The sequence below is a fragment of the Macaca fascicularis genome, chromosome 15, assembly GCF_037993035.2.
Source record: "Macaca fascicularis isolate 582-1 chromosome 15, T2T-MFA8v1.1".
NCBI classification, from domain to species: Eukaryota; Metazoa; Chordata; class Mammalia; order Primates; family Cercopithecidae; genus Macaca; species Macaca fascicularis.
Genome location: NC_088389.1, coordinates 46660159 through 46683742, shown reverse-complemented (window position 1 = coordinate 46683742; position 23584 = coordinate 46660159). Strand labels below are relative to the sequence as shown.

Genomic DNA, 23584 nt, shown 5'->3' with positions numbered 1-23584 from the left:
ACTGAGAAATTAACATATTTGTTAACTGAGAATTATTAATAAACTCATTATTTCAAAACTAATATTTGTTATAAAAAATAACTACTTTCGAAAGCAAAAATAATTGTACTGAGGGAGAAGCACTATTTTACATTGTCTACAAATCACTTCTATGTTCACCTTACTACAAGAGAAATGAATTTTTATATATTCTTCTGTATTCAATCTGCTATAATACACTGTTTTGGTTGAAGTAAGTAACAAAAACCTAACCTGCACAGATATGTGTGGTTGGAAAAGTGAAGATGATTTTAGCCTTCTTAGGTAATTGTGGATATTCTTTTTTGATACTACACCAAAACTTGACAAATAATAATTTCTTAACAGTTAATTGCTTATTTTTTAAAAATGAAAAGAAAAAAGATTAGTTGCAATTTGGAGTTGAAATCATATCAATGAACTTATATACTCTTATACTATATCCCACTGATTATCTTACTCTGAATGGCTCCCTTGCCCTTATATGCTTTTGTAACATCATTCCTCATTTGCAAAATACTGGCTCACTGAGTTAAGCAAATGTTTCTTCATACAACATTTTTTTACAAAGCCTGTGCTCATATCACCTGTGTTCTAATCACATCAGAAAAATCCACTAAGTACTGATAAGCTATCAAATCACTGTGGTGAACACAAGTTTCTCAAAATTCTAATTTTTGCTTGAAAGCTAACTTTTATTATTGCCAATAAATCATGTTGTTTTTCTTGAAGTAACAACCTCATTTTTTTCCTTTTAGAGAAAATATGTGCCAAACACCCATCTCAGTAGCTATAATTTGCCTGTCTACTCTTCAAGTAAAGTCATTTTTACTGCTTCATCAAGAATGTTAAGTAAAGCTGAGTTTTATTCTCTCTTTTTTTTTTAAATGAGTACATAACACTGAAGAAAAGAATGACTGTTAGTCATCTGGTGACATGGTTTTGATGTGTGGTAGGAACCGAGCAAGTACGCTCACCATGGCTTTTGTACCATGAGTGCAAATACTGACATGGTACAAAAAGAAAAGGCCTTCACAGATCACCTAAAAGGTTTTTTGTGACCCTTAAAAGGTCCATGGAACACACTCCGAGAACCACTAATCTAATCCAACCCCTTCATTTTCTACATGAAGAACATGAGGCCAGGAAAGGTTATGTGATCAGCCAAACCTTTCCTCCCCAACACATTCATGTGTACAGCCATTTGGGGCTAGAATTCAGAGGTCCTGATTCTCATTCATTCAGCTACTCAAGAGACTGAGGCAGGAACACAGCTTAAGCCCAGAAGTTCAAGTCCAGCCTAGGCAACATAGCAAGACCCCATTTCAAACAAAAAAGGGCAAGAATGCAAGCATGCAAACAAATAATCCTTGTATGTCTGGGTTTGGACTTGGAATACTTTTAAACACAGTGAACTAAAAAGAACTCATCTTATTAAGGCAAAGGTCTTACTTTGAGGCTTTAGGAGAACCCATCTTTTGTTCTAGATTCTAGACCAGAAGTCTGCAAACTACAGCCCATAGTCCGAATCTGGCTCACCATTTATTTTGATAAGGTCTATGAGTTAAACATCAATTTTACATGTTTTAATGGTTAAAAAATATCAAAGGAATAATATTTTGTAATACATGAAAACTACATGAAATTCAAACATCAGTATCCACAAAATTTTACTGGCACACAACCATGCTCATTCGGTTATGTATTGCCTATGGCTGCTTTCACGTTACAAGAGTTGAGCAGCTGCAACCTGAGAGACCATAAGGCCTGCAAAGCCTACAAATTTTACAGAAAAAATCTGTCAATCCCTACTCTAGACAGTTTGTCATTGTTATTTAGGAATCTGAATTTATAACGCCACATCCAGTAAACTAAGTTACCAGGTTTTAATTCAACTAAACTAGCATGACTTAAAACTATCGTTTTGTTATGGTACAGATTCAGCTTAAATGAAACTAGAAGAAAATATATAAATACACAGTTCATGTCAACAAACTACTTTTTAAGCTGATGTAAGAATAAATCAAAACAGCCTACCTCTTTTGTCTTCAGTGGTATATCTCCAAGGTACACCTTGTACATCTTATTAATGATGGCAGGATTATTCCAGTCAATTAAGCTATGGAAGGTTTCAACACAGGTTGTTAAAATTATTTTTTCCTCCTCCTTCAGTGATTTCAAAAAAATTATAGCCCCATCATTTCTTAACAAAAGAAAACGTTAGAAATACACAAATGAAATGGGCAATTGACATTGTAGAAGAGAAGGAAAAGAAAGGTACTAATTTCTATTAAAGTTTGTTTTTAAACCAAAACAAACACAAATCACTTAACCCACCCTGACTCAACGGATTATTGTATCCAATGGCACAATTTGGTACCACAAGAAAAACGGACACTGTTCCTACACAGATGGGTTCACAGGGCCAATGGCATGGAGCAACTCCAACAGAGCAGAGCTTTACTACACTCGTTCAAAGAGGCCTGGGGCAGGGTAGGATTTGTCTGTTTAACCATTTGGCAATTCAAAAGTGATAAGGAAACTGACAAAAAAATTTGTACCCATGAAATTAAAGCCACACCTAGGAAGCTTGCAAGCCACTTTATTTCTCTAATGTTATGTCACTGTGATTCCCAGCATCCCCCTCCTTATCTACCAGTACACACTTGCAGTTTTAATTCTGCAGAGTAGTTATGCTGCTATTAGTCACTAAGACTTAATTCTGTTTGGGCCCCACAATAAGATGAACTCAGATATAAGATGATCGGTGAAGGCTGGGCACGGTGGCTCACACCTGTAATCCCAGCACTTTGGGAGGCCGAGGCGGGTGGATCAACTGAGGTCAGGCGTTCAAGACCAGCCTGGCCAACATGGTGAAACCCCGTCTCTACTAAAAATACAAAAATTAGCCGGGCATGGTGGTGCGGTCTATTTTTTATATATATAAAATATAGAAATAAAAATAGCAGTTTCAATAGAAACATAAATGAGTTTATCCACTGCTACTGTAACCCCAGCTACTTGGGAGGCTGAGGCAGGAGAATCACTTGAATCTGAGAGGTGTAGACTGCAGTGAGCCGAGACTGCACCACTACACTCCATCCTGCATGACAGAGCAAGACTCCATCTCAAAAAAAAAAAAAAAAATGATTGGTGATTCGCTCCCACCCTCTGCAGCAGATCCCACCCAATCATTTCATAAACCTAGCAATAATGCAACCCTTCCTTCCATCTGACTGGTTTACCATACTATATTCTCTCTGCCCTTTGACACTGGTTCTGCTTTCAAGCTATCCTGTGTTTGTGCAAACATATGAACCTGTTTTGACTGCTTTTCAGATTTATCTTTCTTTCATAGTTTATCAATATGCTTCTTAGAATAGCCACAATCCCGCTATCCTCAGAGGCATTCTACAATTCTGTTTTGGATATGAATCACCTACATCTTTCCTAAGCAGATTCCTACTAACTAATCCTCAAGCTCTGCCATTGCTTTTCTTTCATAATACTTGTGGTTTAGAGATTTCAGACAAAACAAACACTTTAGTAAAAGAAACTAAAAACTTAGTAGTAATTAATTTCATTCATATTTTGGCAAATATATAATATTCCATAAAGATACATACAGTAATTAACTATATCCCCATTATGGAAAACTGAATTTGTTTTCATATTTTAACAATGATAGAAAATGATATAATGAACAAATCTATAAAATTTTTCTAAATCTCTTCCTTTCGAATAATTTCCTTAGGACAAATTCCCAAAAGACTGAGATAAAAGGATAGAAATATCTTTATGATTCATTACTTATTGCAAACTGCTTTCCAAAACTTCATTTCAATTTATAATGCCAATCAACAGGGTATAAAATTAGCAGTTTTGGCCGGGAGTGGTGGCTCACGCCTGTAATCCCAGCACTTTGAGAGGCCGAGCCACATGGATCACCTGAGCTTAGGAGTTCAAGAGCAGCCTGGGCAACATGGTGATACACCGTTTCTACTAAAAATACAAAAATTAGGTAAGTGTGGTGGCCAACACCTGTAGTCCCAGCTACCTGGGAGGCTGAGGCATGAGAATCACTTGAACCTGGGAGGCGGAGGCTGCAGTGAGCTGAGATCGTGCCACTGTACTCCTGCCTGGAAACAGAGAAAGACTCTGTCTCAAAAAATAAATATATAAATAAAAATAAAAATAGCAGTTTCAATAGAAACGTACATGGGTTTATCCAGTGCTACTGGTATCCCATTCATTTATTTTTCATTGACTTTATTTCTTATACAGAATATTTTCTGTAAGTCTACTTGCTATCTGTATCTCCTCATGTGTGAATTAGAATCTATTCAGCAACTCTTTTCATGAATGTAATTTTCACTGTATTAACCATAATACATACAAAGGCTTTATTAAAAGTAATCTCAAATGGTTTGAGACAGAGAAAAAAACAAAAATTAGTAACTTCTTGAACTGACACTTTTCTTAACATCAATTCTTTAAGTTCATCTACCTAGCCAAAAGTCTCATTGATTGTGATGACATTTCTAACCTAGTCCAGCTATAAACAGCATCTCCACACAGATTTTCTTCTCTGTCTTACACAGAATTCAACTCTTTAGCAAACTTTATTACAAACTGGGTATATTTAATCATCTCCTCTAAGTTGAATGCCTCATTACATAAAATCCTAAAAAAAAAAAAAAATATATATATATATATATATACACACATGTGGCAAGTAAGCTTTGAGAAACCTAGCCCTTTCAATCTTGAAAGCTTACAGAGAAGTAGTTACCTCTGTTTGCTTTTCAACTCCAGGTCTGCTGCCGTTGCCACACTGTGGCGTGTGTCGCTAGAAGCAATCACCAAATGGAGAACAGCCTCGAGTTCAGGCACCTGTTCAGCTTCTATGAATTTCACGATTCCCAATTTGCACTGTAGACAAATGAAGGCAAGGAGAAAGAACGGTCAGGGGAGCAAAGGACACCCACTCAAAGTACTGCTTAACATATCAGTGTGGTCACAAACCAAAGATGAGCAGTAACAACAGTAGCAGCTCTTACTTGGGCTTACAATGTGCCAGGGACTATACTAAAGCACATATATTCATAATTTCACTTAATCCTCACAATCTAATAAATCAATCATTATACCCATTTTTTAGCTAAAAATACTGAGGCAAGGCTTTAAGACACTGGTAAACAATGAAGGCAGGATTCAAACCCAAGTCTCTCTGACTCCAAAATTATTATGATACACAGCCACCCTAGTGAAGTTACACAGCCTCTCTAGAGTGATGAAGTCTTGAAGTCCAAATTTGGGGCCTCCAGATAAGACAGTGGTACACCAGGAATAAAGTGCCCCATGGATTTTCCTGACAGTTCAAAAAGAACTAAACAACTCACATTCCATGGAGTTTCACTCTATTGCTAACATACAAAGGATATGATTTCAAATGTTAGCTACTCAATACAAGTGAAATTCTAATCAAACAGTTTTCAATTTAATTGACTGGCTGAAATGAAACAGACTAAAGAGAGATTCTGCTTAGAACTTCATGCAATGTAAAGATGCTATGAATTTCACTACAAATGACTGTATTCAGGATAATATACCTGAAAAAATAAAATTTCATTTTCATCTTAAAAAATCATCACATAACAGTTTTCACATATACTAGGATTAATGAAGTTTTACAATTATTAAATGAGAAAAAAACGCAATTTAAAAAAGTATAACAGATCAAAAAAGGACCTGCCTTCCCTCCTCCGCTCAACACAACTTACTTTTAACAACAGCTACAACAGAAAAGATTCAAACATTTGTACAGCCATAAAAAAGACACTTATGGAAGTCAAGTACACAAAGATATAAACTAAACAAAAAATACGTAAAGAAAACGGAAAATTATACAGATGTCCATCAATAGGAGACTGGTTAAAAAATATCACATATAATTGTATGCAAACATTCAAAAGAATTACTTTTTTAAAAATCCAAAATACTGTTCAATATAAAAAGCAAACTACAAACAATGTATTACATGACAAGTAGAAATATATTGTTTAAAACTGTGAACACATACACACATGCACAGAGCAAACTGTAGACAGATGACAAACTAGTGTGACAGGATTCCAGGTAACTTTTTTTTTTTTGAGACAGAGTCTTGCTCTGTCACCCAGGCTGGAGTGCAGTGGCGCAATCTTGGCTCACTGCAACCTCTGCCTCTGGGTTCAAGCAATTCTCGTGCCTCAACCTCCCCAGTAGCTGGGACTACAGGCACACACCACCATGCCTGGCTAACTTTTGTTTTTGTTTTGTTTTCTTAGTAGAGATGGGGTTTTGCCATGTTGGCCAGGCTGGCCTCGAACTCCTGACCTCAAGCGATCTGCCCAACATGGCCTCCCAAAGTGCTGGGTTTACAGGCATGAGCCACCGCACCTGGCCTTTTTTATTTATTTATTTATTTTTACTCAGAGACTTGCTCTATTGCCCAGCCTGGAATGCAGTGGCACGATCTCAGCTCACAGCAACCCCCACCTCCTGGGTTCAAGTGATTTTCATGCCTCAGCTTCCCACGTAGCTAGGGTTACAGGCGGGTACCACCATGCCCAGCTAATTTTTGTATTTTTAATAGAGACAGGGTCTCACTCTGTTGCTCAGGCTGGTCTCGAACTCCTGGCCTCAAGCAATTCACTCGCCTCAGCCTCCCAAAGGGCTGGCATTACAGGCATGAGCCAATGCATCCAGCCCCTTAATTTTTAATTTCTCTACTATTCTTAATTACTTGAATATTTACATTAGGTTTATAATTAGCAAAAACATGTTTTACTTGGAAGAAAAAGTATAAAACAAAGAGATATTTTAAAATTAGAGGAAACAGCTTTCACCCCTGAAACTAAACTGTTCGTTTCAGCATGAAACTGACAAAATACATACAGACGCGTATTGGCAAATAATGACCAATTTAAGATTATAATTGAACTATAACAATTTTTCTCCAGCATTTGTAGCTTTAACCCTCAGATAATCCCAGATTCAAAGCCTGGTACTAAAAGTGAGACCCTGGTAAATCTCAAAACCTCCACGCCTTTCAGAAAATGGAACTAACAATTTCTATACTTCACTGGGTTGCTATGACAGTGGAATGAGATATTGTATTCAAAGTACCCAGTACAGTGCCTGTCACATAGATTGCACTCAATAAAGAGTAGCTTCTGTTAATTCTTTACCTTTCTTACTTACATAATAGTTTAAGGAGGAAAAAAAAAATCCATAAAGCATGAAGGAGATCAAATCAATTATACCCCTTACTGAATAAAACATTCTATAAATTTGTGAATGCCAAGAATGCCCCAATTGCCTCTTTTTCCCTCTCCTAGGAACACTGTTTTAATCAATGGTCACTTACATTCCCCCCAAAAAAAGGATCAAATCATTTAGACTGCCATGGAGAAATAAAGGAAGGATCAGAAGACTAACCCATGTTGCTTGAATTCCAAAATAATTACATACTGATCTCATCTGTTCTTCCCTGAAGTGCCTGATGACACAGACACAGTGAGGCACCTTCTCTGTAGAGCACCAGTCATTTTTAAAAGCTGCTCAGAGAACATCTGTGTCCTGTTTAAATCCAGAATAAAATTCTTAATGCCAATTTTTAAATTCCCAAGAAGTAATATAACAGGGAGTCATGCTTTTCCCCACATTGTCACCTGTGAAGTGCTGGGGCTCCTCACTTTACATAAAATGTACAGCCCTTAAAAGTTGAATAATGTAAGAAAAATTGTATTTTAACTGCACCATAAAAGCTAATTTAACCTACAATTTAAGAATTAAAATGACAAAAGTTAAAAAAAATTTTTAAATGACAAAAGTTAAACATATTCAATTTATAAGTGAGTTGTGTTTTATACTTGAAATATGTAAGCAATATTAGAAAAACTAAACAGCATGTCCCACTCCTCCCTGCCCCTAGGGCTTAATAAATAACTAGCATGAACAGAACACATTACATCAACTGCTCCTTTCAAACATATTTCATTGGAGAGCCTGAATATACTAGAACTATGTTTTATATGGTTCATGAACTTCATAGGGGCAAATGTCCACAATCAAGTACTATTATGAGCAAACAGTGTGTGATACCTGTTCCAATTGTTCAGGTGTCCATGGGTTATCACCAATAACTCGTTTAGCTGCATAAAAGCTCATTCCCGGAGGAGGCTGTGGAATTCCAGAACCTCCTCCACTGTTTGAAGAAGAACCCTGTGCTGAAGATGAATTTTGGCGACTCTGGGATTCATTTAACACGTAACTGGAAAGGAAATAACACTTTAACCCTCTATAAAAACACAAGCATTTACATCTATATATGTATACAAAACATTCAATCATATACTGTCCTCCTACTGTATTTTACTAGAAGAATGAACACTTGAAATTAAAATTTCATCATAAAAATATTTTAAGGTATCTAGAAAAGGTATATCTTCAGCCAACTAACCAGAAGAGCATGTCATTTAACTTGGTTACAAATGAACTACAACTGTTACCAACAATGAATATAAATATTTTGATCATTCTCCATCTATAAATGATTGCTCCAATAGCTACTCCAGAATCACCACATTCTGAGTTTTGAGCTGCCAAATATGGAGAAAAGTTTGTTGACAAAGGGGACTGGGAGGAGCTATTGTACTATACCCAGAGTATTTTTACAGTCATTCTCATTTCTACGAAGCTGTAATTCACCTTCAATCCTCCCTGAACTGAGGTCTTTATCCCTACATTAGAAAACCCACTGAAACCTCCAAATGGCGTACCACCTAAGACACAAAGTCCCCAAAATGAAAAAACTCAAAAGGGCCCAAAGAAGAAAAGTTACACAAGAACTGACTTTTCCCATTACATGTTCAAAGCCCTTTGCACCACCTGGTTAATTTATCATCCCTATTTCATTTAAGCTTCTAGGGTAGAGAAATAAGATCTCCAAGAAATTCATTTTGATCCAATTAAACTGATATTACTCATCTACAAAACGAAGTTTTTGATATAAATATTAATTCAAATCTCTTAAAACTAAAGATCTATGCTATTAAATTCCATTATCATATTGGATATTATAATAAAATATCCACTATAATAAAAGTTCAAGAAAACACTTAGAACCTGATAGGACAGTAAATTATTCCACATTACTTACATGTCATATTCATTCAATTCCTAAATTTATCTATTTTTTAAAAATCTCCTAAGGAATCGCTTTAATGTTATTATATAAATGACCCAAGTTCTCATTAATAAGAAAAATGTGAGGAATCACTGGCTTGGTTACATCATGTTCCTAAGGTAAATCTGAATTTCAAGGTTTATCTACCAAAGCCATCATCACCTGTCATTCTGGCTGCCTCCTGATTTAACAAATATAAAAGGAAGTTTTTTTATTTCTAAGTTGTAGCAAGACTGGCGGCATTAAGTAAATCAATCAATAAGTTAATACATCTTAATACCGCATAAAACATCCTAAGGCTGGGTGTGGTGGCTCAGGCCTATAATCCCCTGGCCCAATATAGGTCCAGGCCTATAATTCGGGAAGCCAAGGTGGGAGGATCGCTTGAGCCCAGGAGTTTGAAACCAGCCTGGGCAACATGGTGACCCCCTATCTCTACAAAAAATACAAAAAAATTAGCTGGGCATGGTGGTGCGCACCCGTAGTCCCAGCTACCCAGAAGGCTGAGGTGAGAGGATTGCTTGAACCCAGGAGGTCAAGGCTGCATTGAGTTACCACTGCACACCAGCCTGGGTGACAGAGTGAGACCCTGTCTCAAACAAACATACAAACAAACAAACATCATCCTAAACACAAGACAGAGGAATATAAGGAGATGTAACATCGAGTCTCTGCCATCTGGAGTAAGCTGAGACAGTAACAACCTAACACATGTAATAGCATCTGCCATTTTATCAGAAGCAAAGAAACTGCTGAGAAATAAGAAATGATATAACAGGTGGTGAGAGTGAACATGGAGTGACTGAAGGCCCAGAAAATTGGGCTTCCAAACAAGAGGGGCAGGAGGAGAACAAATTTGTTCATCACACCGCATGAACTCTCGTTCCTGGATTGAGAAACAAATGATACGGAGCTCCACATGCCTAGCTTATCATGTACACGTAATTTTGTGATCAGGAAAGAAACAAGATGCAACCAGCATTTTAGAAAAATTTATCTGGCAGAGGGACAAAGTAAGTAGACTAGAAGTAGATCACAATCCGGGCTCTATGCCAGAGACCAAAGCTACATGACTACAAGGGGCTCACCATCTACTAGGGGAGATGGAAATGTCTACAATGTGGCAAAAACACACAGTGGCCATATAGGCAGGTATTTCGTGTTTTTATGACACAGAAAATAGTGCAATTATATCTGCCTAGGAGAAGAAATTTGTCAGAGACAAACGGAGTTGACATTTAGGCCAGTTTAGGATGTCTTTTTCTTTTTTTTGTTTTTGAGACAGGGTATTGTTCTGTCACCAGGTTGGAGTGCAGTGGCATGATCACAGCTCACTACAGCCTCAACCTCCCAGGCTCAATCAAAACTCCAGCCTCAGCCTCCCAAGTAACTGGGACTACAGGTGCATGCCATGGGGCCTGACTAATTTTTGTATTTTTTTGTAGAAATAGGGTTTTGCCATTTTGCCTAGGCTGGTCTCAAACTTCTGGGCTCAAGGGATCTGTTCTGCCTCGGCCTCCCAAAGTGCTGAGATTACAGGTGTGAGCCACTGCACCTGGCCAGGATGCTGTTTTTCGAAGTGTCTTTCTGTTGTTTTCTTTCTTTCTTTTTTTGAAGAAGCATTCTAGGTGGACAGAAAGGCATTCTCTTAAAAATAAACAGCAAGGACACATAAGAGTGCATGAAATGCATAATGACAGGATATGAGAAACCAAGGATTTTAAGGTGTTGCCTGATGAGATCTGTGTTTTGAAAATCCGGTAAAGCACAGAGAGGTGGTATAGAGAGATTTGAAGAAGTGGAGCCGCTGGGAAAGAAATTATGACAAGAGTTGAAAAGAGGTAAAACTAGACAATAGCAGTGGGAAGGGTTCCAGACACAGCAAGGAGAAGGAAGGAGGCAGTATGCAACTGATATTGCAGCAACAAAGAAGAGAAAAGCTGGAGACAATTTATCATTGTATGGCTAGGTGGCAAAGAGAACCATCATAGCACTGATAGCAAATTTAAAAGAGAAAGTTTTTTTTTTTTTTGAGAGAGTCTTGCTCTGTTACCCAGGCTAGTCTGAAACTCCTAGCTCCCAGTGATCCTCCCACCTTGGCCTAAGAGGAACTATTTTTATGGGGAAAGACTGATTTCACCTTAGGCAAGTAGAGTCTAAAAATCATAACAGCAACTCAGCATTTGTAAGGCCAATAAGCAGTGGAGCTGAAGTTTAGAAGAGGTTTAGAAGAAAAAAATCTCTATAAACATAAATGATGTTGAGATGCATTCATTTACTAGTGAGAATTAAATCATTTAAAATAGTATTTAATTCCACATAGTAAAAGCAGTCAAGAACAAGACTGCTTTGTTTTTATTTTTTAACTCACCCATAAGGCATCAGAAGGACATCTAGCATGAAGTCCAAAAGCAGCTGCACAGTCTTTGGTTTCTCAGCAAGATTAAACGGAGAAGCTGATTTTGATGATTCAACAGGGTATTTCATGTGAAAAAGGGTTGGTATTAAAAGATGCATTAAGCTGAAAAAACAATTACATTTATTGCAACCACTTAAAAAATGAGATTTTTATACATGCAAAACACAGACAAAACAAAAATCACATAACAAAAACTAGCAGTTTTAAGCAAGAGACGTTCCTTTTCAACACCACTAATTTACAAAGTCCTGATGTAGGGACTGGCCTAGAATTCTTTTTTTTTGAAAGTTCAGTATATTGAGTGATGATTAGCATTTAGCCAATCTGGCTCATCACTAAAATTATCCGAAAAAAATACATAAAATGGGCTCAATGTTAATATCTGAAGTTTCCACAAGAGATTTTATATGAAATCTTAAGTAAAGTTCAATTTACAATTTGTCTTTTCAAAAAGAATTATTTTCCAGGCCAGGCACAGTGGCTCTTGCCTGTAATCCCAGCACTTTGGGAAGCCGAGGCGGGCAGATCACAAGGTTAGGAGATTGAGACCACGGTGAAACCCTGCCTCTACTAAAAATACAAAAAAATCAGCCGGGCCCAGTGGCGGGCGCCTGTAGTCCCAGCTACTCAGGAGGCTGAGGCAGGAGAACGGTGTGAACCCAGGAGGCGGAGCTTGCAGTGAGTCAAGATCACGACACTGCCTGGGCGACAGCGCAAGACTCCATCTCAATAAATAAATAAATAAATAAATAAAAATAAAGAATTATTTTCAGTCAGGCACAGTGGCTCATGCCTGTAACCGCAGCACTCTGGGAAGCCAAGGTGGGCAGATCATCTGAGGTCAGGAGTTCGTGACCAGCCTGGCCAACATGGTAAAACCCCATCTCTTCTAAAAATACAAAAAGTTTGCTGGCCATGGTGGCAGGCAGCTGTAATCCCAGTTACTCAGGAGATTGAGGCAGGAGAATCACTTCAACTCGGGAGGCAGAGGTTGCAGTGAGCCAAGATTGCATCATTGCACTCCAGCCTGGGCAACACAGTGAGATTTCATCTCAAAATATATATTTTCCACAACTAAAGTTATTCTAAAAATTAAAAATCAATCGTATTAATATTTTGAATACAATATTAAAATTTCCACTGCATGAATTTAAGTAACAGGCCTCAGTAATTCCTTTCACTAACATCTTTTGATATTCTTAAAACATCCGAAAACAATTTCACAGTGCTTATAATGTCTATTAATTTTACTTGTAAACTTCTTCTGTATTACAGCATTTCTTTAAAAATGAATATGCTCTAAAAGGTGAACTGAAAATACGATTTCACTCCATCTTTCCTCTATACTTCTGCACTCTTCATCATGATTCTCACTATGACAGGGCTACAACAAAGAACTTTTGCCTAAGCCTAGAAACAAATGATGTTATCCAAAACCCTTTTCACCTCTCCAGTTCCCAAAACAATACAAACGAGTGATCTGTTCCTTAAGAAAACCACTGTGAAACTTTACATCTTCCAATATAGAAATGTTTTGATGCAAAGGATTTTTAATTCTAATTTTTGCAATCACATAAAATTAACTGCTTCAAGATAACTAGCCAAAAAAATGCACAGACTTAGATAAATGTTGTTAGTTCTGCACATTTTTCAATGTTCACATCAAGAAATTTTATGATAGTATTAACGAAACAGTAACTTTGAGGTACCATGGAAAATTCTATTATTTGTCAGCTAAAACAGCTCAAGACCTCCCATTTGCTCAAGTAAAACCAAACATGTGAACTAATATTTGAAAGGCAGTTGTTGACTCCTGTAGGAGGGAAATTAGATAATTGAGGAAACCATACCTATCCTGCTGTGGCTGAGGCTTCCCTTCCATGGCAGTAAGAAGCGTAGGGGCCAGTTCACATTGTTTTTCCACTGGTAGGCGAGGATAGCCCATTTTAACATAAATTATAGTAAAATTCTAATGCAATAAGAGAAAAGCAAGTGAGTGTGAAGGAAATACTCTATGATTTCAATGAAAATATATGATTGATAACTTAGAGAGTTATGGTTACAACAAAGACATTGTAAACGTGACTCATCCTCCCTCCACATGTTTACTGCACCTTTACCAACTACTGTATCTCAGAGGAAGAATTCCAGTCCAACTTATTCAAAATGCTTGCTTTAAAGTAGGTCAAATGTGAGGTAGCATGGACTCATCTAAAGCATTAATATATGCAGTTTATCGTGGAGAAGAAAAAAATAATCATTCAACCTATTTACACCTACACACTACACATTAGCATCAGATCTCCCAGCCTGTTGCATTAATCCTTACAAGCTAGGAGGAGATGAGGTGTTGACAAATCCTAGACTGCCATTTCTCACTGGTCAAATGACTAAAACAAACTTAGTATACTGCAGCACTCTGTGGTTCCTCATTCCAGTAACTCACCAATGCAGGATGAACCAAAGGAAACTGAGTGCTGTGTGTCTGTGCAAGGCTGAGCATCCCAAATTTGAAAATCTGAAATTCAAAATGCTACAAAATCTGAAATTTTACGAGTGCTAACAAGACACAGAAAGGAAATGCTCCTTGCGGCATTTCAGATTTTGGATTTGGGATGCTAAATCAGGTAAGTATAATGCAACTATTCCAAAATCCAAAACACTTTTGGTCCCAAGCATTTCAGATAAGGGATACTCAACCGGTATCACTATAATCTGTGTGAATACTGCATTTTAAGCAAACCCATAAACAGATATCTGGATTTACAGATAAGATTAAGAATTGCTTTTCTGAAGCTTTTTTATTTTTTTTCCCCCCAAGATGGAGTCTCGCTCTGTCACCCAGGCTGGAGTGCAGTGGTGCAATCCTGGCTCACTGCAACCTCCACCTCTGAGGTTCAAGTGATTCCCCTGCCTCAGCCTCCCAAGTGGCTGGGACTACAAGCATGCGCCACCACGCCCGGCTAATTTTTGTATTTTTAGTAGAGATGGGGTTTCACTATGTTGGCCAGGCTGGTCTTGAACTCCTGACCTCATGATCAGCCCGCCTCAACCTCCTAAAGTGCTGGGATTATAGGCATGAGCCAACGTGCCTGGCCTCTGAAGAATTATTTACTAAAGTAAATGGGCTTCATAAGATTATTTCTTTAAATAAATTATATTTGGCATTTTTATTGGCACACAGTGTTCCTATTTGCTTAAAGAAAGGAAATGTGTAATTGAGCCAAATATCCAGAACAGGCACAGACAAAATGACGTCTGGACCAATAACAGGCTCCAAAAGGTTTGTGACTCCAGAGGTTAGATAAGATTCAATCGATTCTGCCTCAATGCTAGGAACTACAAGGACCAGGAAAAAAACATCACCTGCCATCACACAGCACCAACATTTTTTACATTTAATTTTTATGAAGACAACACTTTAAAAGGAATGTTTCTTACCAGTCAGATTTACTCCACTTTATAAAAAAGTTATCTTTCTGAATACACATCAAAAACACAAAAGATTTTTTAAAATTCACTTTATTTTTTGCCATTTTACTCATTTTTTTCCTCCATTATGCTTTATTTGTGCCCAAGCCGTATAACATTTCCCTCCATTCAGACCCATCTCATATAGTCTCTTACCAAAAATCAAATCATTATTTTATATAACAACATACCTGACAAGTCATTTCACCGACATTCCTTTGCCCAATGTAAACAGCCACTCATTACCCTGCTACTGTAAAGTAGCATTTCCTCTGGATTGGTACTCAGTGGAAAAACAGTATGTCATTTAAAAAAAAAAAAAAAAAAATCTCATGTTTCATTTAGAAGTGGTCTAAGGTGAAATTTTAAGCTTGCCAATATGTTGATGACATCTGATAAATGTTAGGGAAGAAAATTTGCTATGAGTCAGAAAATATTCCAATACAACACTCACTGTGACAAAGGAAACTGCAGCAGGGTCCTGGTACTGAACCAACAGTGTCTCTACTGGAAGTTGTATTTTGGGGCGGCTTTTTATACGTTTATTCAGATGCACCAGCAGTTCCATTACCTAAAATACAGAGAGATGGGAACTGAAGTTATTGAGCATATCTTAAAAACCACTCATCTTGGCCGGGCGCGGTGGCTCAAGCCTGTAATCCCAGCACTTTGGGAGGCCGAGACGGGCGGATCACGAGGTCAGGAGATCGAGACCATCCTGGCTAACACAGTGAAACCCCGTCTCTACTAAAAATACAAAAACTTAGCCGGGCGAGGTGGCAGGCGCCTGTAGTCCCAGCTACTCGGGAGGCTGAGGCAGGAGAATGGCGTGAACCCGGGAGGCGAAGCTTGCAGTGAGCTGAGATCCGGCCACTGCACTCCAGCCTGGGTGACAGAGGGAGACTCCGTCTCAAAAAAAAAAAAAAAAAAAAAAAAAAAAAAAAAAAAAACCACTCATCTTAAAATTCATTTCTCAGATGTTATCTATGTTAGTGAATAGTAGCTACTTTGTTCTTTTAAAGGGTGTAAATTTTACATCCCAGAAAGGGAGTATACACTACATGAGTCTTGTTCAAAAATACTGTCTCCCAAAAATCTATGCACTAGTGAATTTCTTTTTTTCTTTTTTCAGAGTCTTGCTCTGTCGTGCAGGCTGGAGTGCAGTGGCACAATCTTGGCTCACTGCAACCTCCACCTCCCCAATTCAAGCAATTCTTCTGCCTCAGCCTCCCGAATAGCTGGGATTACAGGCGTGTGCCAGCATGCCCAGTTAATTTTTCTATTTTTTCACCATGTTGGCCTGCTGGTCTCGAACTCCTGACTTCACGATCTGCCCACCTCTGCCTCCCAAAGTGCTGGTATTACAGGCATAAGCCACTGCACCTGGCTTTTTTATTTTTATTTTGACACGGAATCTCGCTCTGTTGCCCAGGTTAGCATGTACTGGTGTGATCTCAGCTCACTGCAACCTCCGCCTTCTGAGTTCAAGCATTTCCCCTGCCTCAGCCTCCCGAGTAGCTGGGATTACAGGTACCAGCCATCACACCTGGCTAATTTTTGTATTCTAGTAAAGACGCAGTTTCATCATGTTGTCCAGGCTGGTCTCAAACTCCTGATCTCAAGCAATCCACCCACTTAGGCCTCCCAAAATGCTGGGATTACAGGTATGAGCCACCACGCCCAGCCAAGTGAATTTATTTTTACGATGGCCTTTAGTTAAAGTTGAGATCCAAGTTGGGCCTAGACTGAAGCATGTCCCCCAAGAAGAACAGATTATTGCAACATACCATGAATACTATGAAAAGAGAGACATACAAGATACAGTGGATTTCCAGAAGAGAAAAGTATCTGCTCTATCAAGAAGGACTTCAAGGAGGAAGTGACAGGAACACTGAATTCTGAATAATTAATGCGTTCCAAGCAGAGTATCAGTTATAAGAAGGTTTGGGGCACACTGCGTCTGACTGAAGCCCAGAATGGTTAAGAGTTCATAAAAGCAGAAAGGATTCTGGCAAAATGCTGAGGCATTTTTATTTTTGTCTGGGAGTTGCTTTTTGTTTGTTTTTATTATACTTTAAGTTCTAGGGTACATGTGTACAATGTACAGATTTGTTACATAGGTATACACGTGCCATGTTGGTTTGCTGCACCCAACAACTTGTGATTTACATTAGGTATTTCTCCTAATGGTATCCCTCCCCCAGGTCCCCACCCCCCAACAGGCCCCAGGGTGTGATGTTCCCCACCCTGTGTCCACGTGTTCTTGTTGTTCAACTCCTACCTATGAGTGAGAAGATGTGATGTTTGGTTTTCTGTCCTTGTGATAGTTTGCTTAGAATGATGGTTTCCAGACTCATCCATGTCCCTGCAAAGGACATGAACTCATCTTTTTTATGGCTGCATAGTATTCCATGGTGTATATCTGCCACATTTTCTTAATGCAGTTTATCATTGATGGACAATTGGGTTGGTTTCAAGTCGCTATTGTGAATAGTGTGAGGCATTTTTATTGTATTCTGAATATCATCTGATACTATCAAATAATTTGTAAGAAATAATAACCTTCCTCTCCTTTAAGTGGGAAAAGAGGGCAAAACAGAAATTGACAAGTCAACAGTTTGCATGGACAGAAAGGGATGTACAGAGGCTCATGTCAAATCCTCAATTATACTACAATAAAAAGATTATCTGCCAAGAGAAAAGAAATCGAGCATTGAGAAGTAAGATTTGTAGAAAGTCTTGCCTAAGAAAGACTCAAGAGTTTAAGATAATTATTCTGCAGGGCCAGGTTTACACTATTCTCCCTCATTTCTGAAATTTGTGCTCTAGCCTCAAAGCATGCACAAGGAAAGATGTAGAGATGTTTGACAGTGACAGCAAAAAATTCCAAGAGATCTAGAGCAATAACGAAATAGGTGAATTATGTTCAGGAATAAAAACAACTCTGTAATCAATGTTGAATGAATGATAAAATAGTAATAATAAAATAGCTATCATTTATCACACAGTTTCTATGCACTCTTCCCCCAGGCATTCCTTATCTAATATGATTCTCATGACAACCAGTGAGGTGGTGTCATTCCCATTTCACAGACGAGGAAGCAGAAGCCTCAAGTAAAGTAACTTGTCCAAGGATACTGGGCCAGCAAATAGCAGTCAAAATATGACTCCAGAGCCCATTTTTTTTAACTTTTTCAAACACTGATATTTGAACGCACATCAGTGACAGTGTTTGTCAGTGAGACATGATACCTTCCAAGAAGCTAGACACTTGCATTGTCATCCATACTTCATCCAAACTTCCTATCTGTCCTGGATCTGTGATACTGCTAGGGGACAAGGGAAAACAATCAGGAGGAAGTAGTCTAAAGGAAAGAGCCCTCTTCTGACATTCTAATCTAGGCTGATTCCTAGAGGGACTCTATAGAAAATTACACTGATGGAGATAGAGAATCTTGCCCACAATTCCATGCTTTTTTTAATAATTTATTTTGATTTTTTTTTTCCAAGACAGGGTCTCACTCTGTCACTCACGGTGGAGTTCAGTGGCATTATCATAGCCAACTGCAGCCTCGAACTCCTAGTCTCAAGGAATCTTCCTATCTCAGCTACTGCAGTAACTGGGACTACAAGCACATGCTGCCATGCATGGCTTTTTTCTTTCTTTTTGGTAGAAATGAGATCTTGCTATGTTTCCTAGGCTGGTCTCAAAACTATCTTCCAACCTCAGCCTCCCAGAGTGCTGGGATTACAGGCATGAGCTACTGCACTTGGCCTATTTTTAATTTTAAATGGATTAATTACTTAATTTCCTACTAGCATTATTGTCACGTTAAATATCGGCGAATTTCCTAAATATGGTTATATCTTGTCTGGAATCCTCTATAAACCAAGAAAGATTTAAAAATCACTTGTGGAATTCAAATAACATTTCAAAGGCTACTGTAAATATTTAATGAAAAGATAAGTCAGAGAGTTTAGCACAATGCTTACTATATAACAGGCTATTTTAGCTGTTTGATTCCATTTCCCCTATTCCAAAAGTTTTCCAACTTAACCAATTTGACAAGGACAAATAAAAATGCTATTTTATTAGTATAAATTAAATATATTAAGTTCAAAATGATTACATTTATCCTTATTACTTTATTCTGTTTTATTGCTTTTTAAAGTTATAATAAAAAGATATATTTATTATAACAAATCAAGTGGAAAATCTCAAGCATCCCTTTTCCCTTGTCCTTTCACAGCCCCTTGAAGACACCAGTGTTGACAGTTTGATAACGAGAAAGTGAAAGAAGGGAAGAGAAGGAAAGAAAGGGAGAGAGGGAAAGGACAAATAGACCAAGTGATAAAACAGGTTAATAATCATGTATATTTCAAAATAGCTAGAAGATCTAAAATGTTCCCAACCCAAAAGAACAATAAATAAGGTGATGAGTATCCTAAATACTAAATTATTTGATTACATATTACATGCAGGTATCAAAATATCGCATGTACTCCATAAATATGTATAATTATGTATCAATAAAATTTTTTCTTAAAAATTTAGGTTAATAATCACAATAACTGATGTAAATGCCCTCAATTCAAACCTCAAAAATATGTGACATTTCCATTGTACTAAGAGATACAGCCAAAGTAAATAAGGTTAAAATTGCAGGCTGGGGCAAATAATTTATCAGACAGAAGGAAAGCGATGGTTAACAATACTAATTTTGGATAAAACAGGTTTTGGAGAAAAAACCTTAAATGGAATTCAAAAGATAAAAAATATACATAAAATACTATAATTATTAATAAAAACAAGGTGTTAAACTTGTACATCAAAATGCAGCAAGCCAAGATTATCAAAACTGAAAGAAAAATCAGAAAAACTGTAACAGTAGTATGACATTATACTTCAGGACTACCAACTTACAATAGGACTGGAAGACAGGTTCAAGACATAAATGCACAATGTTACTAATGAATGGCCATAACTCATGCTGAGCTCCATATTCCACAAACAGGAAGTATCCCTTTTATCTTCTGAAAGGCTTTTCTTACAAACATTAGAATACACTTTGAAGGACTGTAACATTTCCACGCTATGATCTCTGACCAGAATGCAATAAAACCAGGCAAATTTTATATCAAATATTTTGAAACTAAAAACAACAATCTTATAAATAAGTCAAAGATAAAATGACCAAACTGCACATCAGTATAACTATTAAATGTAACTAAAATAGTCATCAAGGAGAAATTCATAAGCTGAGGGTATTTTTGGTTCTTTTTTTTAAACATATTATAATTAAAGAAAAAAGCATTTAACTTGATGGCCAAGCTTACATTGTGAAGTTCAAAAGCCCTAGGTTCAAATCCTGGCCTGACCATTTGTTATCTGACCTTAAACAAGTGTATTAATCATTCCAAGCCTCAGTTTCATCTATAAAATGGGGATAATGCCTACCTCACATAACCTCGTGAGGATGTAAGTCCTTAGCACTTTTCTTGACACATAAGAAGCATTGACAGATTATTATATAAATTAAAACTTGACACAAGAAAAACATATCCAAAAAAGGAAATAATTTGAATAAAAATAGAAAAAAATACAGTTAAAAAGGGAACATTAATCTAAAAGCTGGGTTTCCTTTCAAAATGGCCGATTAAAAGGTTAAAACTTTGGTAGTAATAAAATCAGAAACAAGAATAGAATTTCCCATTTGAAATAATGATAATAGAATATTAAGAGTAATAGTATAAAATTATGTGAGAAAGATATGCTCAACTGCTTCAGTAAACATTTAAAATCTATATGTATTCTATAACATCACATTGTAAACCTCAAATATACATAATAAAATTTATTTTTTAAAAAAATAATAATAGTATCATAGAAGTGAATGATACAAACTGAACATTTAAAGTAGATGGACAGAGATGAATGACTTTCTATAAAAAAATAAAATACAAAGAAACAAAAAAAAAAATCTAAGATAAGTAAATGAGTTGAAACTACTGACAATACTAAACCTGGACTAATGCAAAAGTTCCCTGTTTGCTCTTCAGGTCTCCACTCTTGGCCTCTACTCCAAATCTTTCTCCAGCCAACAGCTAGAGTTATGGTGGCACTACCATCAATACCCTTTCAAATTAGTGCCCCTGGAATACCTCTTTCCTCCTATCAGGCTTCCTCTCATGCACTGGAGACATCACTGTGGCCTTCTCCAATTTCCTGAAAGCATCACACTTTGTGTGTTGCTCCGAACACCTGCACAGGGCCTATTAATGGTCTCCCCCATCTCTTAGCCTGGCTACTTCCTGCACACACCAGAGGCCTCCCCTTATACCCCCTACTTAGTCTAAATTATGTCCCAAATATATTCTTTCATAAAATCCTTTCCTTTTCCATCTTGGTATGTATCACAAATTATAATTATGTACTATTTGCCTGACTGTTTTATACTGATTTCCCCAACCAGGTGTTGTCATCATTCATCACCATATCCCCAAGATTTGGCATATAGAAGGCACTCAGTAAATAAGGAAACTGATAAAGCTAAGTAAGTAAAGAGAAATCAACTCCTGAAGGGCCTTTTAGACCTTAGTATCCTAAGGGTAAGAGAAGGTCGCAGAAGGGTTTTAAATAGAAGAGTGATATAATCAAATGCACGTCTATCTCAGCAAAGAAGGATTAACAGCAGACATGCCAAATACATGACAAGAATGCCATTCCCTCCTGTAAAGAAACATAAACATAAAAGACATTCTTCAAGATACTCTTTCTGCACTGAACCCAAATCAGACTTTGGAATCCTCTCAGGGCAGACCTCCAGGAAGTCACTGCCAATTAGAGTGGCCCAAGGAATAAAACCTGACTATAGCTCAAAGACTGGATGACCTATTATAAATATACTGGAAGACTAATGAACAATTCTACAAATCAAGGGGAAAATGTTCCATGTAGAACAGTTCCATTAAAAAATAAAAATACTGGCCAGGCACAGTGGCTCATGCCTGTAATCCCAGCACTTTGGGAGGTCGAGGCAGGTGGATCGCTTGAGCTCAGGAATTTGAGACCAGCCTGGGCAACAAAGTGAAACCCTGTCTCTACAAAAAATTTAAACATCAGCCAGGCATGGTGGTCTGCACCTGTAGTCCCAGCTACTTGGGAGGCTGAGGTAGGATGGCGTGAGCCCAGATGATGGAGGCTCTTGTGAGCTGTGATTGTGCCACTGCACTCTAGCCTGGGTGACAGAGTGAGACCCTATCTCAAAAAAAAAGAAAGAAAATGAAAATGAAAATACTGATGTGACAGTTATCCAACCTTTTGTAAGAGTACTTTGCAGAATCCTAAAACAGGAGCTATACAATACTTCGCTTAAATTTTTTTTATTTTGCTTACTTTTAGTTAAAATTATAGTCTTTGTCAACAACCAACTAAAGAATATTTTTGCCCCATTACCACACGACTTTCATATTGGAATCAAGGGCATGGATTTCAGATCATGTCTCCATCCATTCCAGGATAATTATCTCAATTATATTATCTGGCACTGATGCCAAGTAGACAGTTGGTGCTAAAGACAGCTGTGCTAAGGATACAAAAGCTACTTTTAAATCATAAAAGCTGGTTCTACACTTACTCTCCATTTTGAAAGGCCATAATTAAGATCAGAAACCTAGAATTCAATAATGGGAACAGAGAACTCACTTGATAATATGTATTCATTTATTCATTATTTAATTCCCCCAGCTGTCCCAACATGCTTACCTTTTTACGTACTCCTTCTTGGGTGCTAGACAGTTTGAGCAAAACAGGAGGAAGGAATTTAGATATAATATTCTGTAATTGTTCATCTGTTTCAGCATGGCCAAGTCGTAAAAAGACTCGTTCAAGCTGATCTATAATATAAAAAGAAAAAAAGAGAGAGAATTTAGCAAACCAAAACAACCAAGACCAATTTTTTCATAGCTTATTCCTTTCTTCTGTACTGCAATCCTTCAGTCAGAACTTTAACCATAGCTAGCCCTGTACAGATATTTTGGCAGAGCTACAAAACACCACCAAAAAGGTGAATTGTTCTATCCTGGTCTACCTTTTAGAATGGAAGAAAACAAAACCAAGAACAAAAAAATTCTCTCCCACATGCAAGGTTATTCAGTTTTAACTGGATACTGGAAAGGATACAAGATTACTGAAGGCATTTATGGAACTAGTTAGTAGAACAAGGCAGCAAAACTTTAATCAGATACCATTAGTTATTAGGGACAATATATCTATCCCTGGTGAAATTATCTTACTGATGAAGTTTCTCCAAAGGCAGGATCACTGCCCATTACTGTGTTAGGGTTACCTAGTTAGAAAGAAACAGCCAAGTTTCCCCAAGAAAGTCACTATGAGAGACATGTTAAATGACACCATGGGGCTACTCTCAGCAAAACCCAGACTG

General features: G+C 37.4%; 1 protein-coding gene across 4 annotated transcripts in view; it reads right to left on the bottom strand.

The window, feature by feature from the left end:
* The window catches only part of ECPAS (Ecm29 proteasome adaptor and scaffold), a 123818-nt gene that overhangs the window by 67513 nt on the left and 32721 nt on the right, over positions 1–23584 (bottom strand). For all 4 annotated transcript variants that reach the window (XM_005581082.4, XM_005581083.4, XM_045373622.2 and 1 more), the window contains 7 exons: positions 22906–23036; positions 15595–15711; positions 13520–13638; positions 11622–11771; positions 8167–8335; positions 4811–4950; positions 2056–2137 (listed from right to left, as the gene is read on the bottom strand). In XM_005581082.4, the coding sequence (XP_005581139.1) occupies positions 2056–2137; positions 4811–4950; positions 8167–8335; positions 11622–11771; positions 13520–13638; positions 15595–15711; positions 22906–23036 (908 nt within the window). The remainder of the gene's footprint in view (positions 1–2055; positions 2138–4810; positions 4951–8166; positions 8336–11621; positions 11772–13519; positions 13639–15594; positions 15712–22905; positions 23037–23584) is intronic.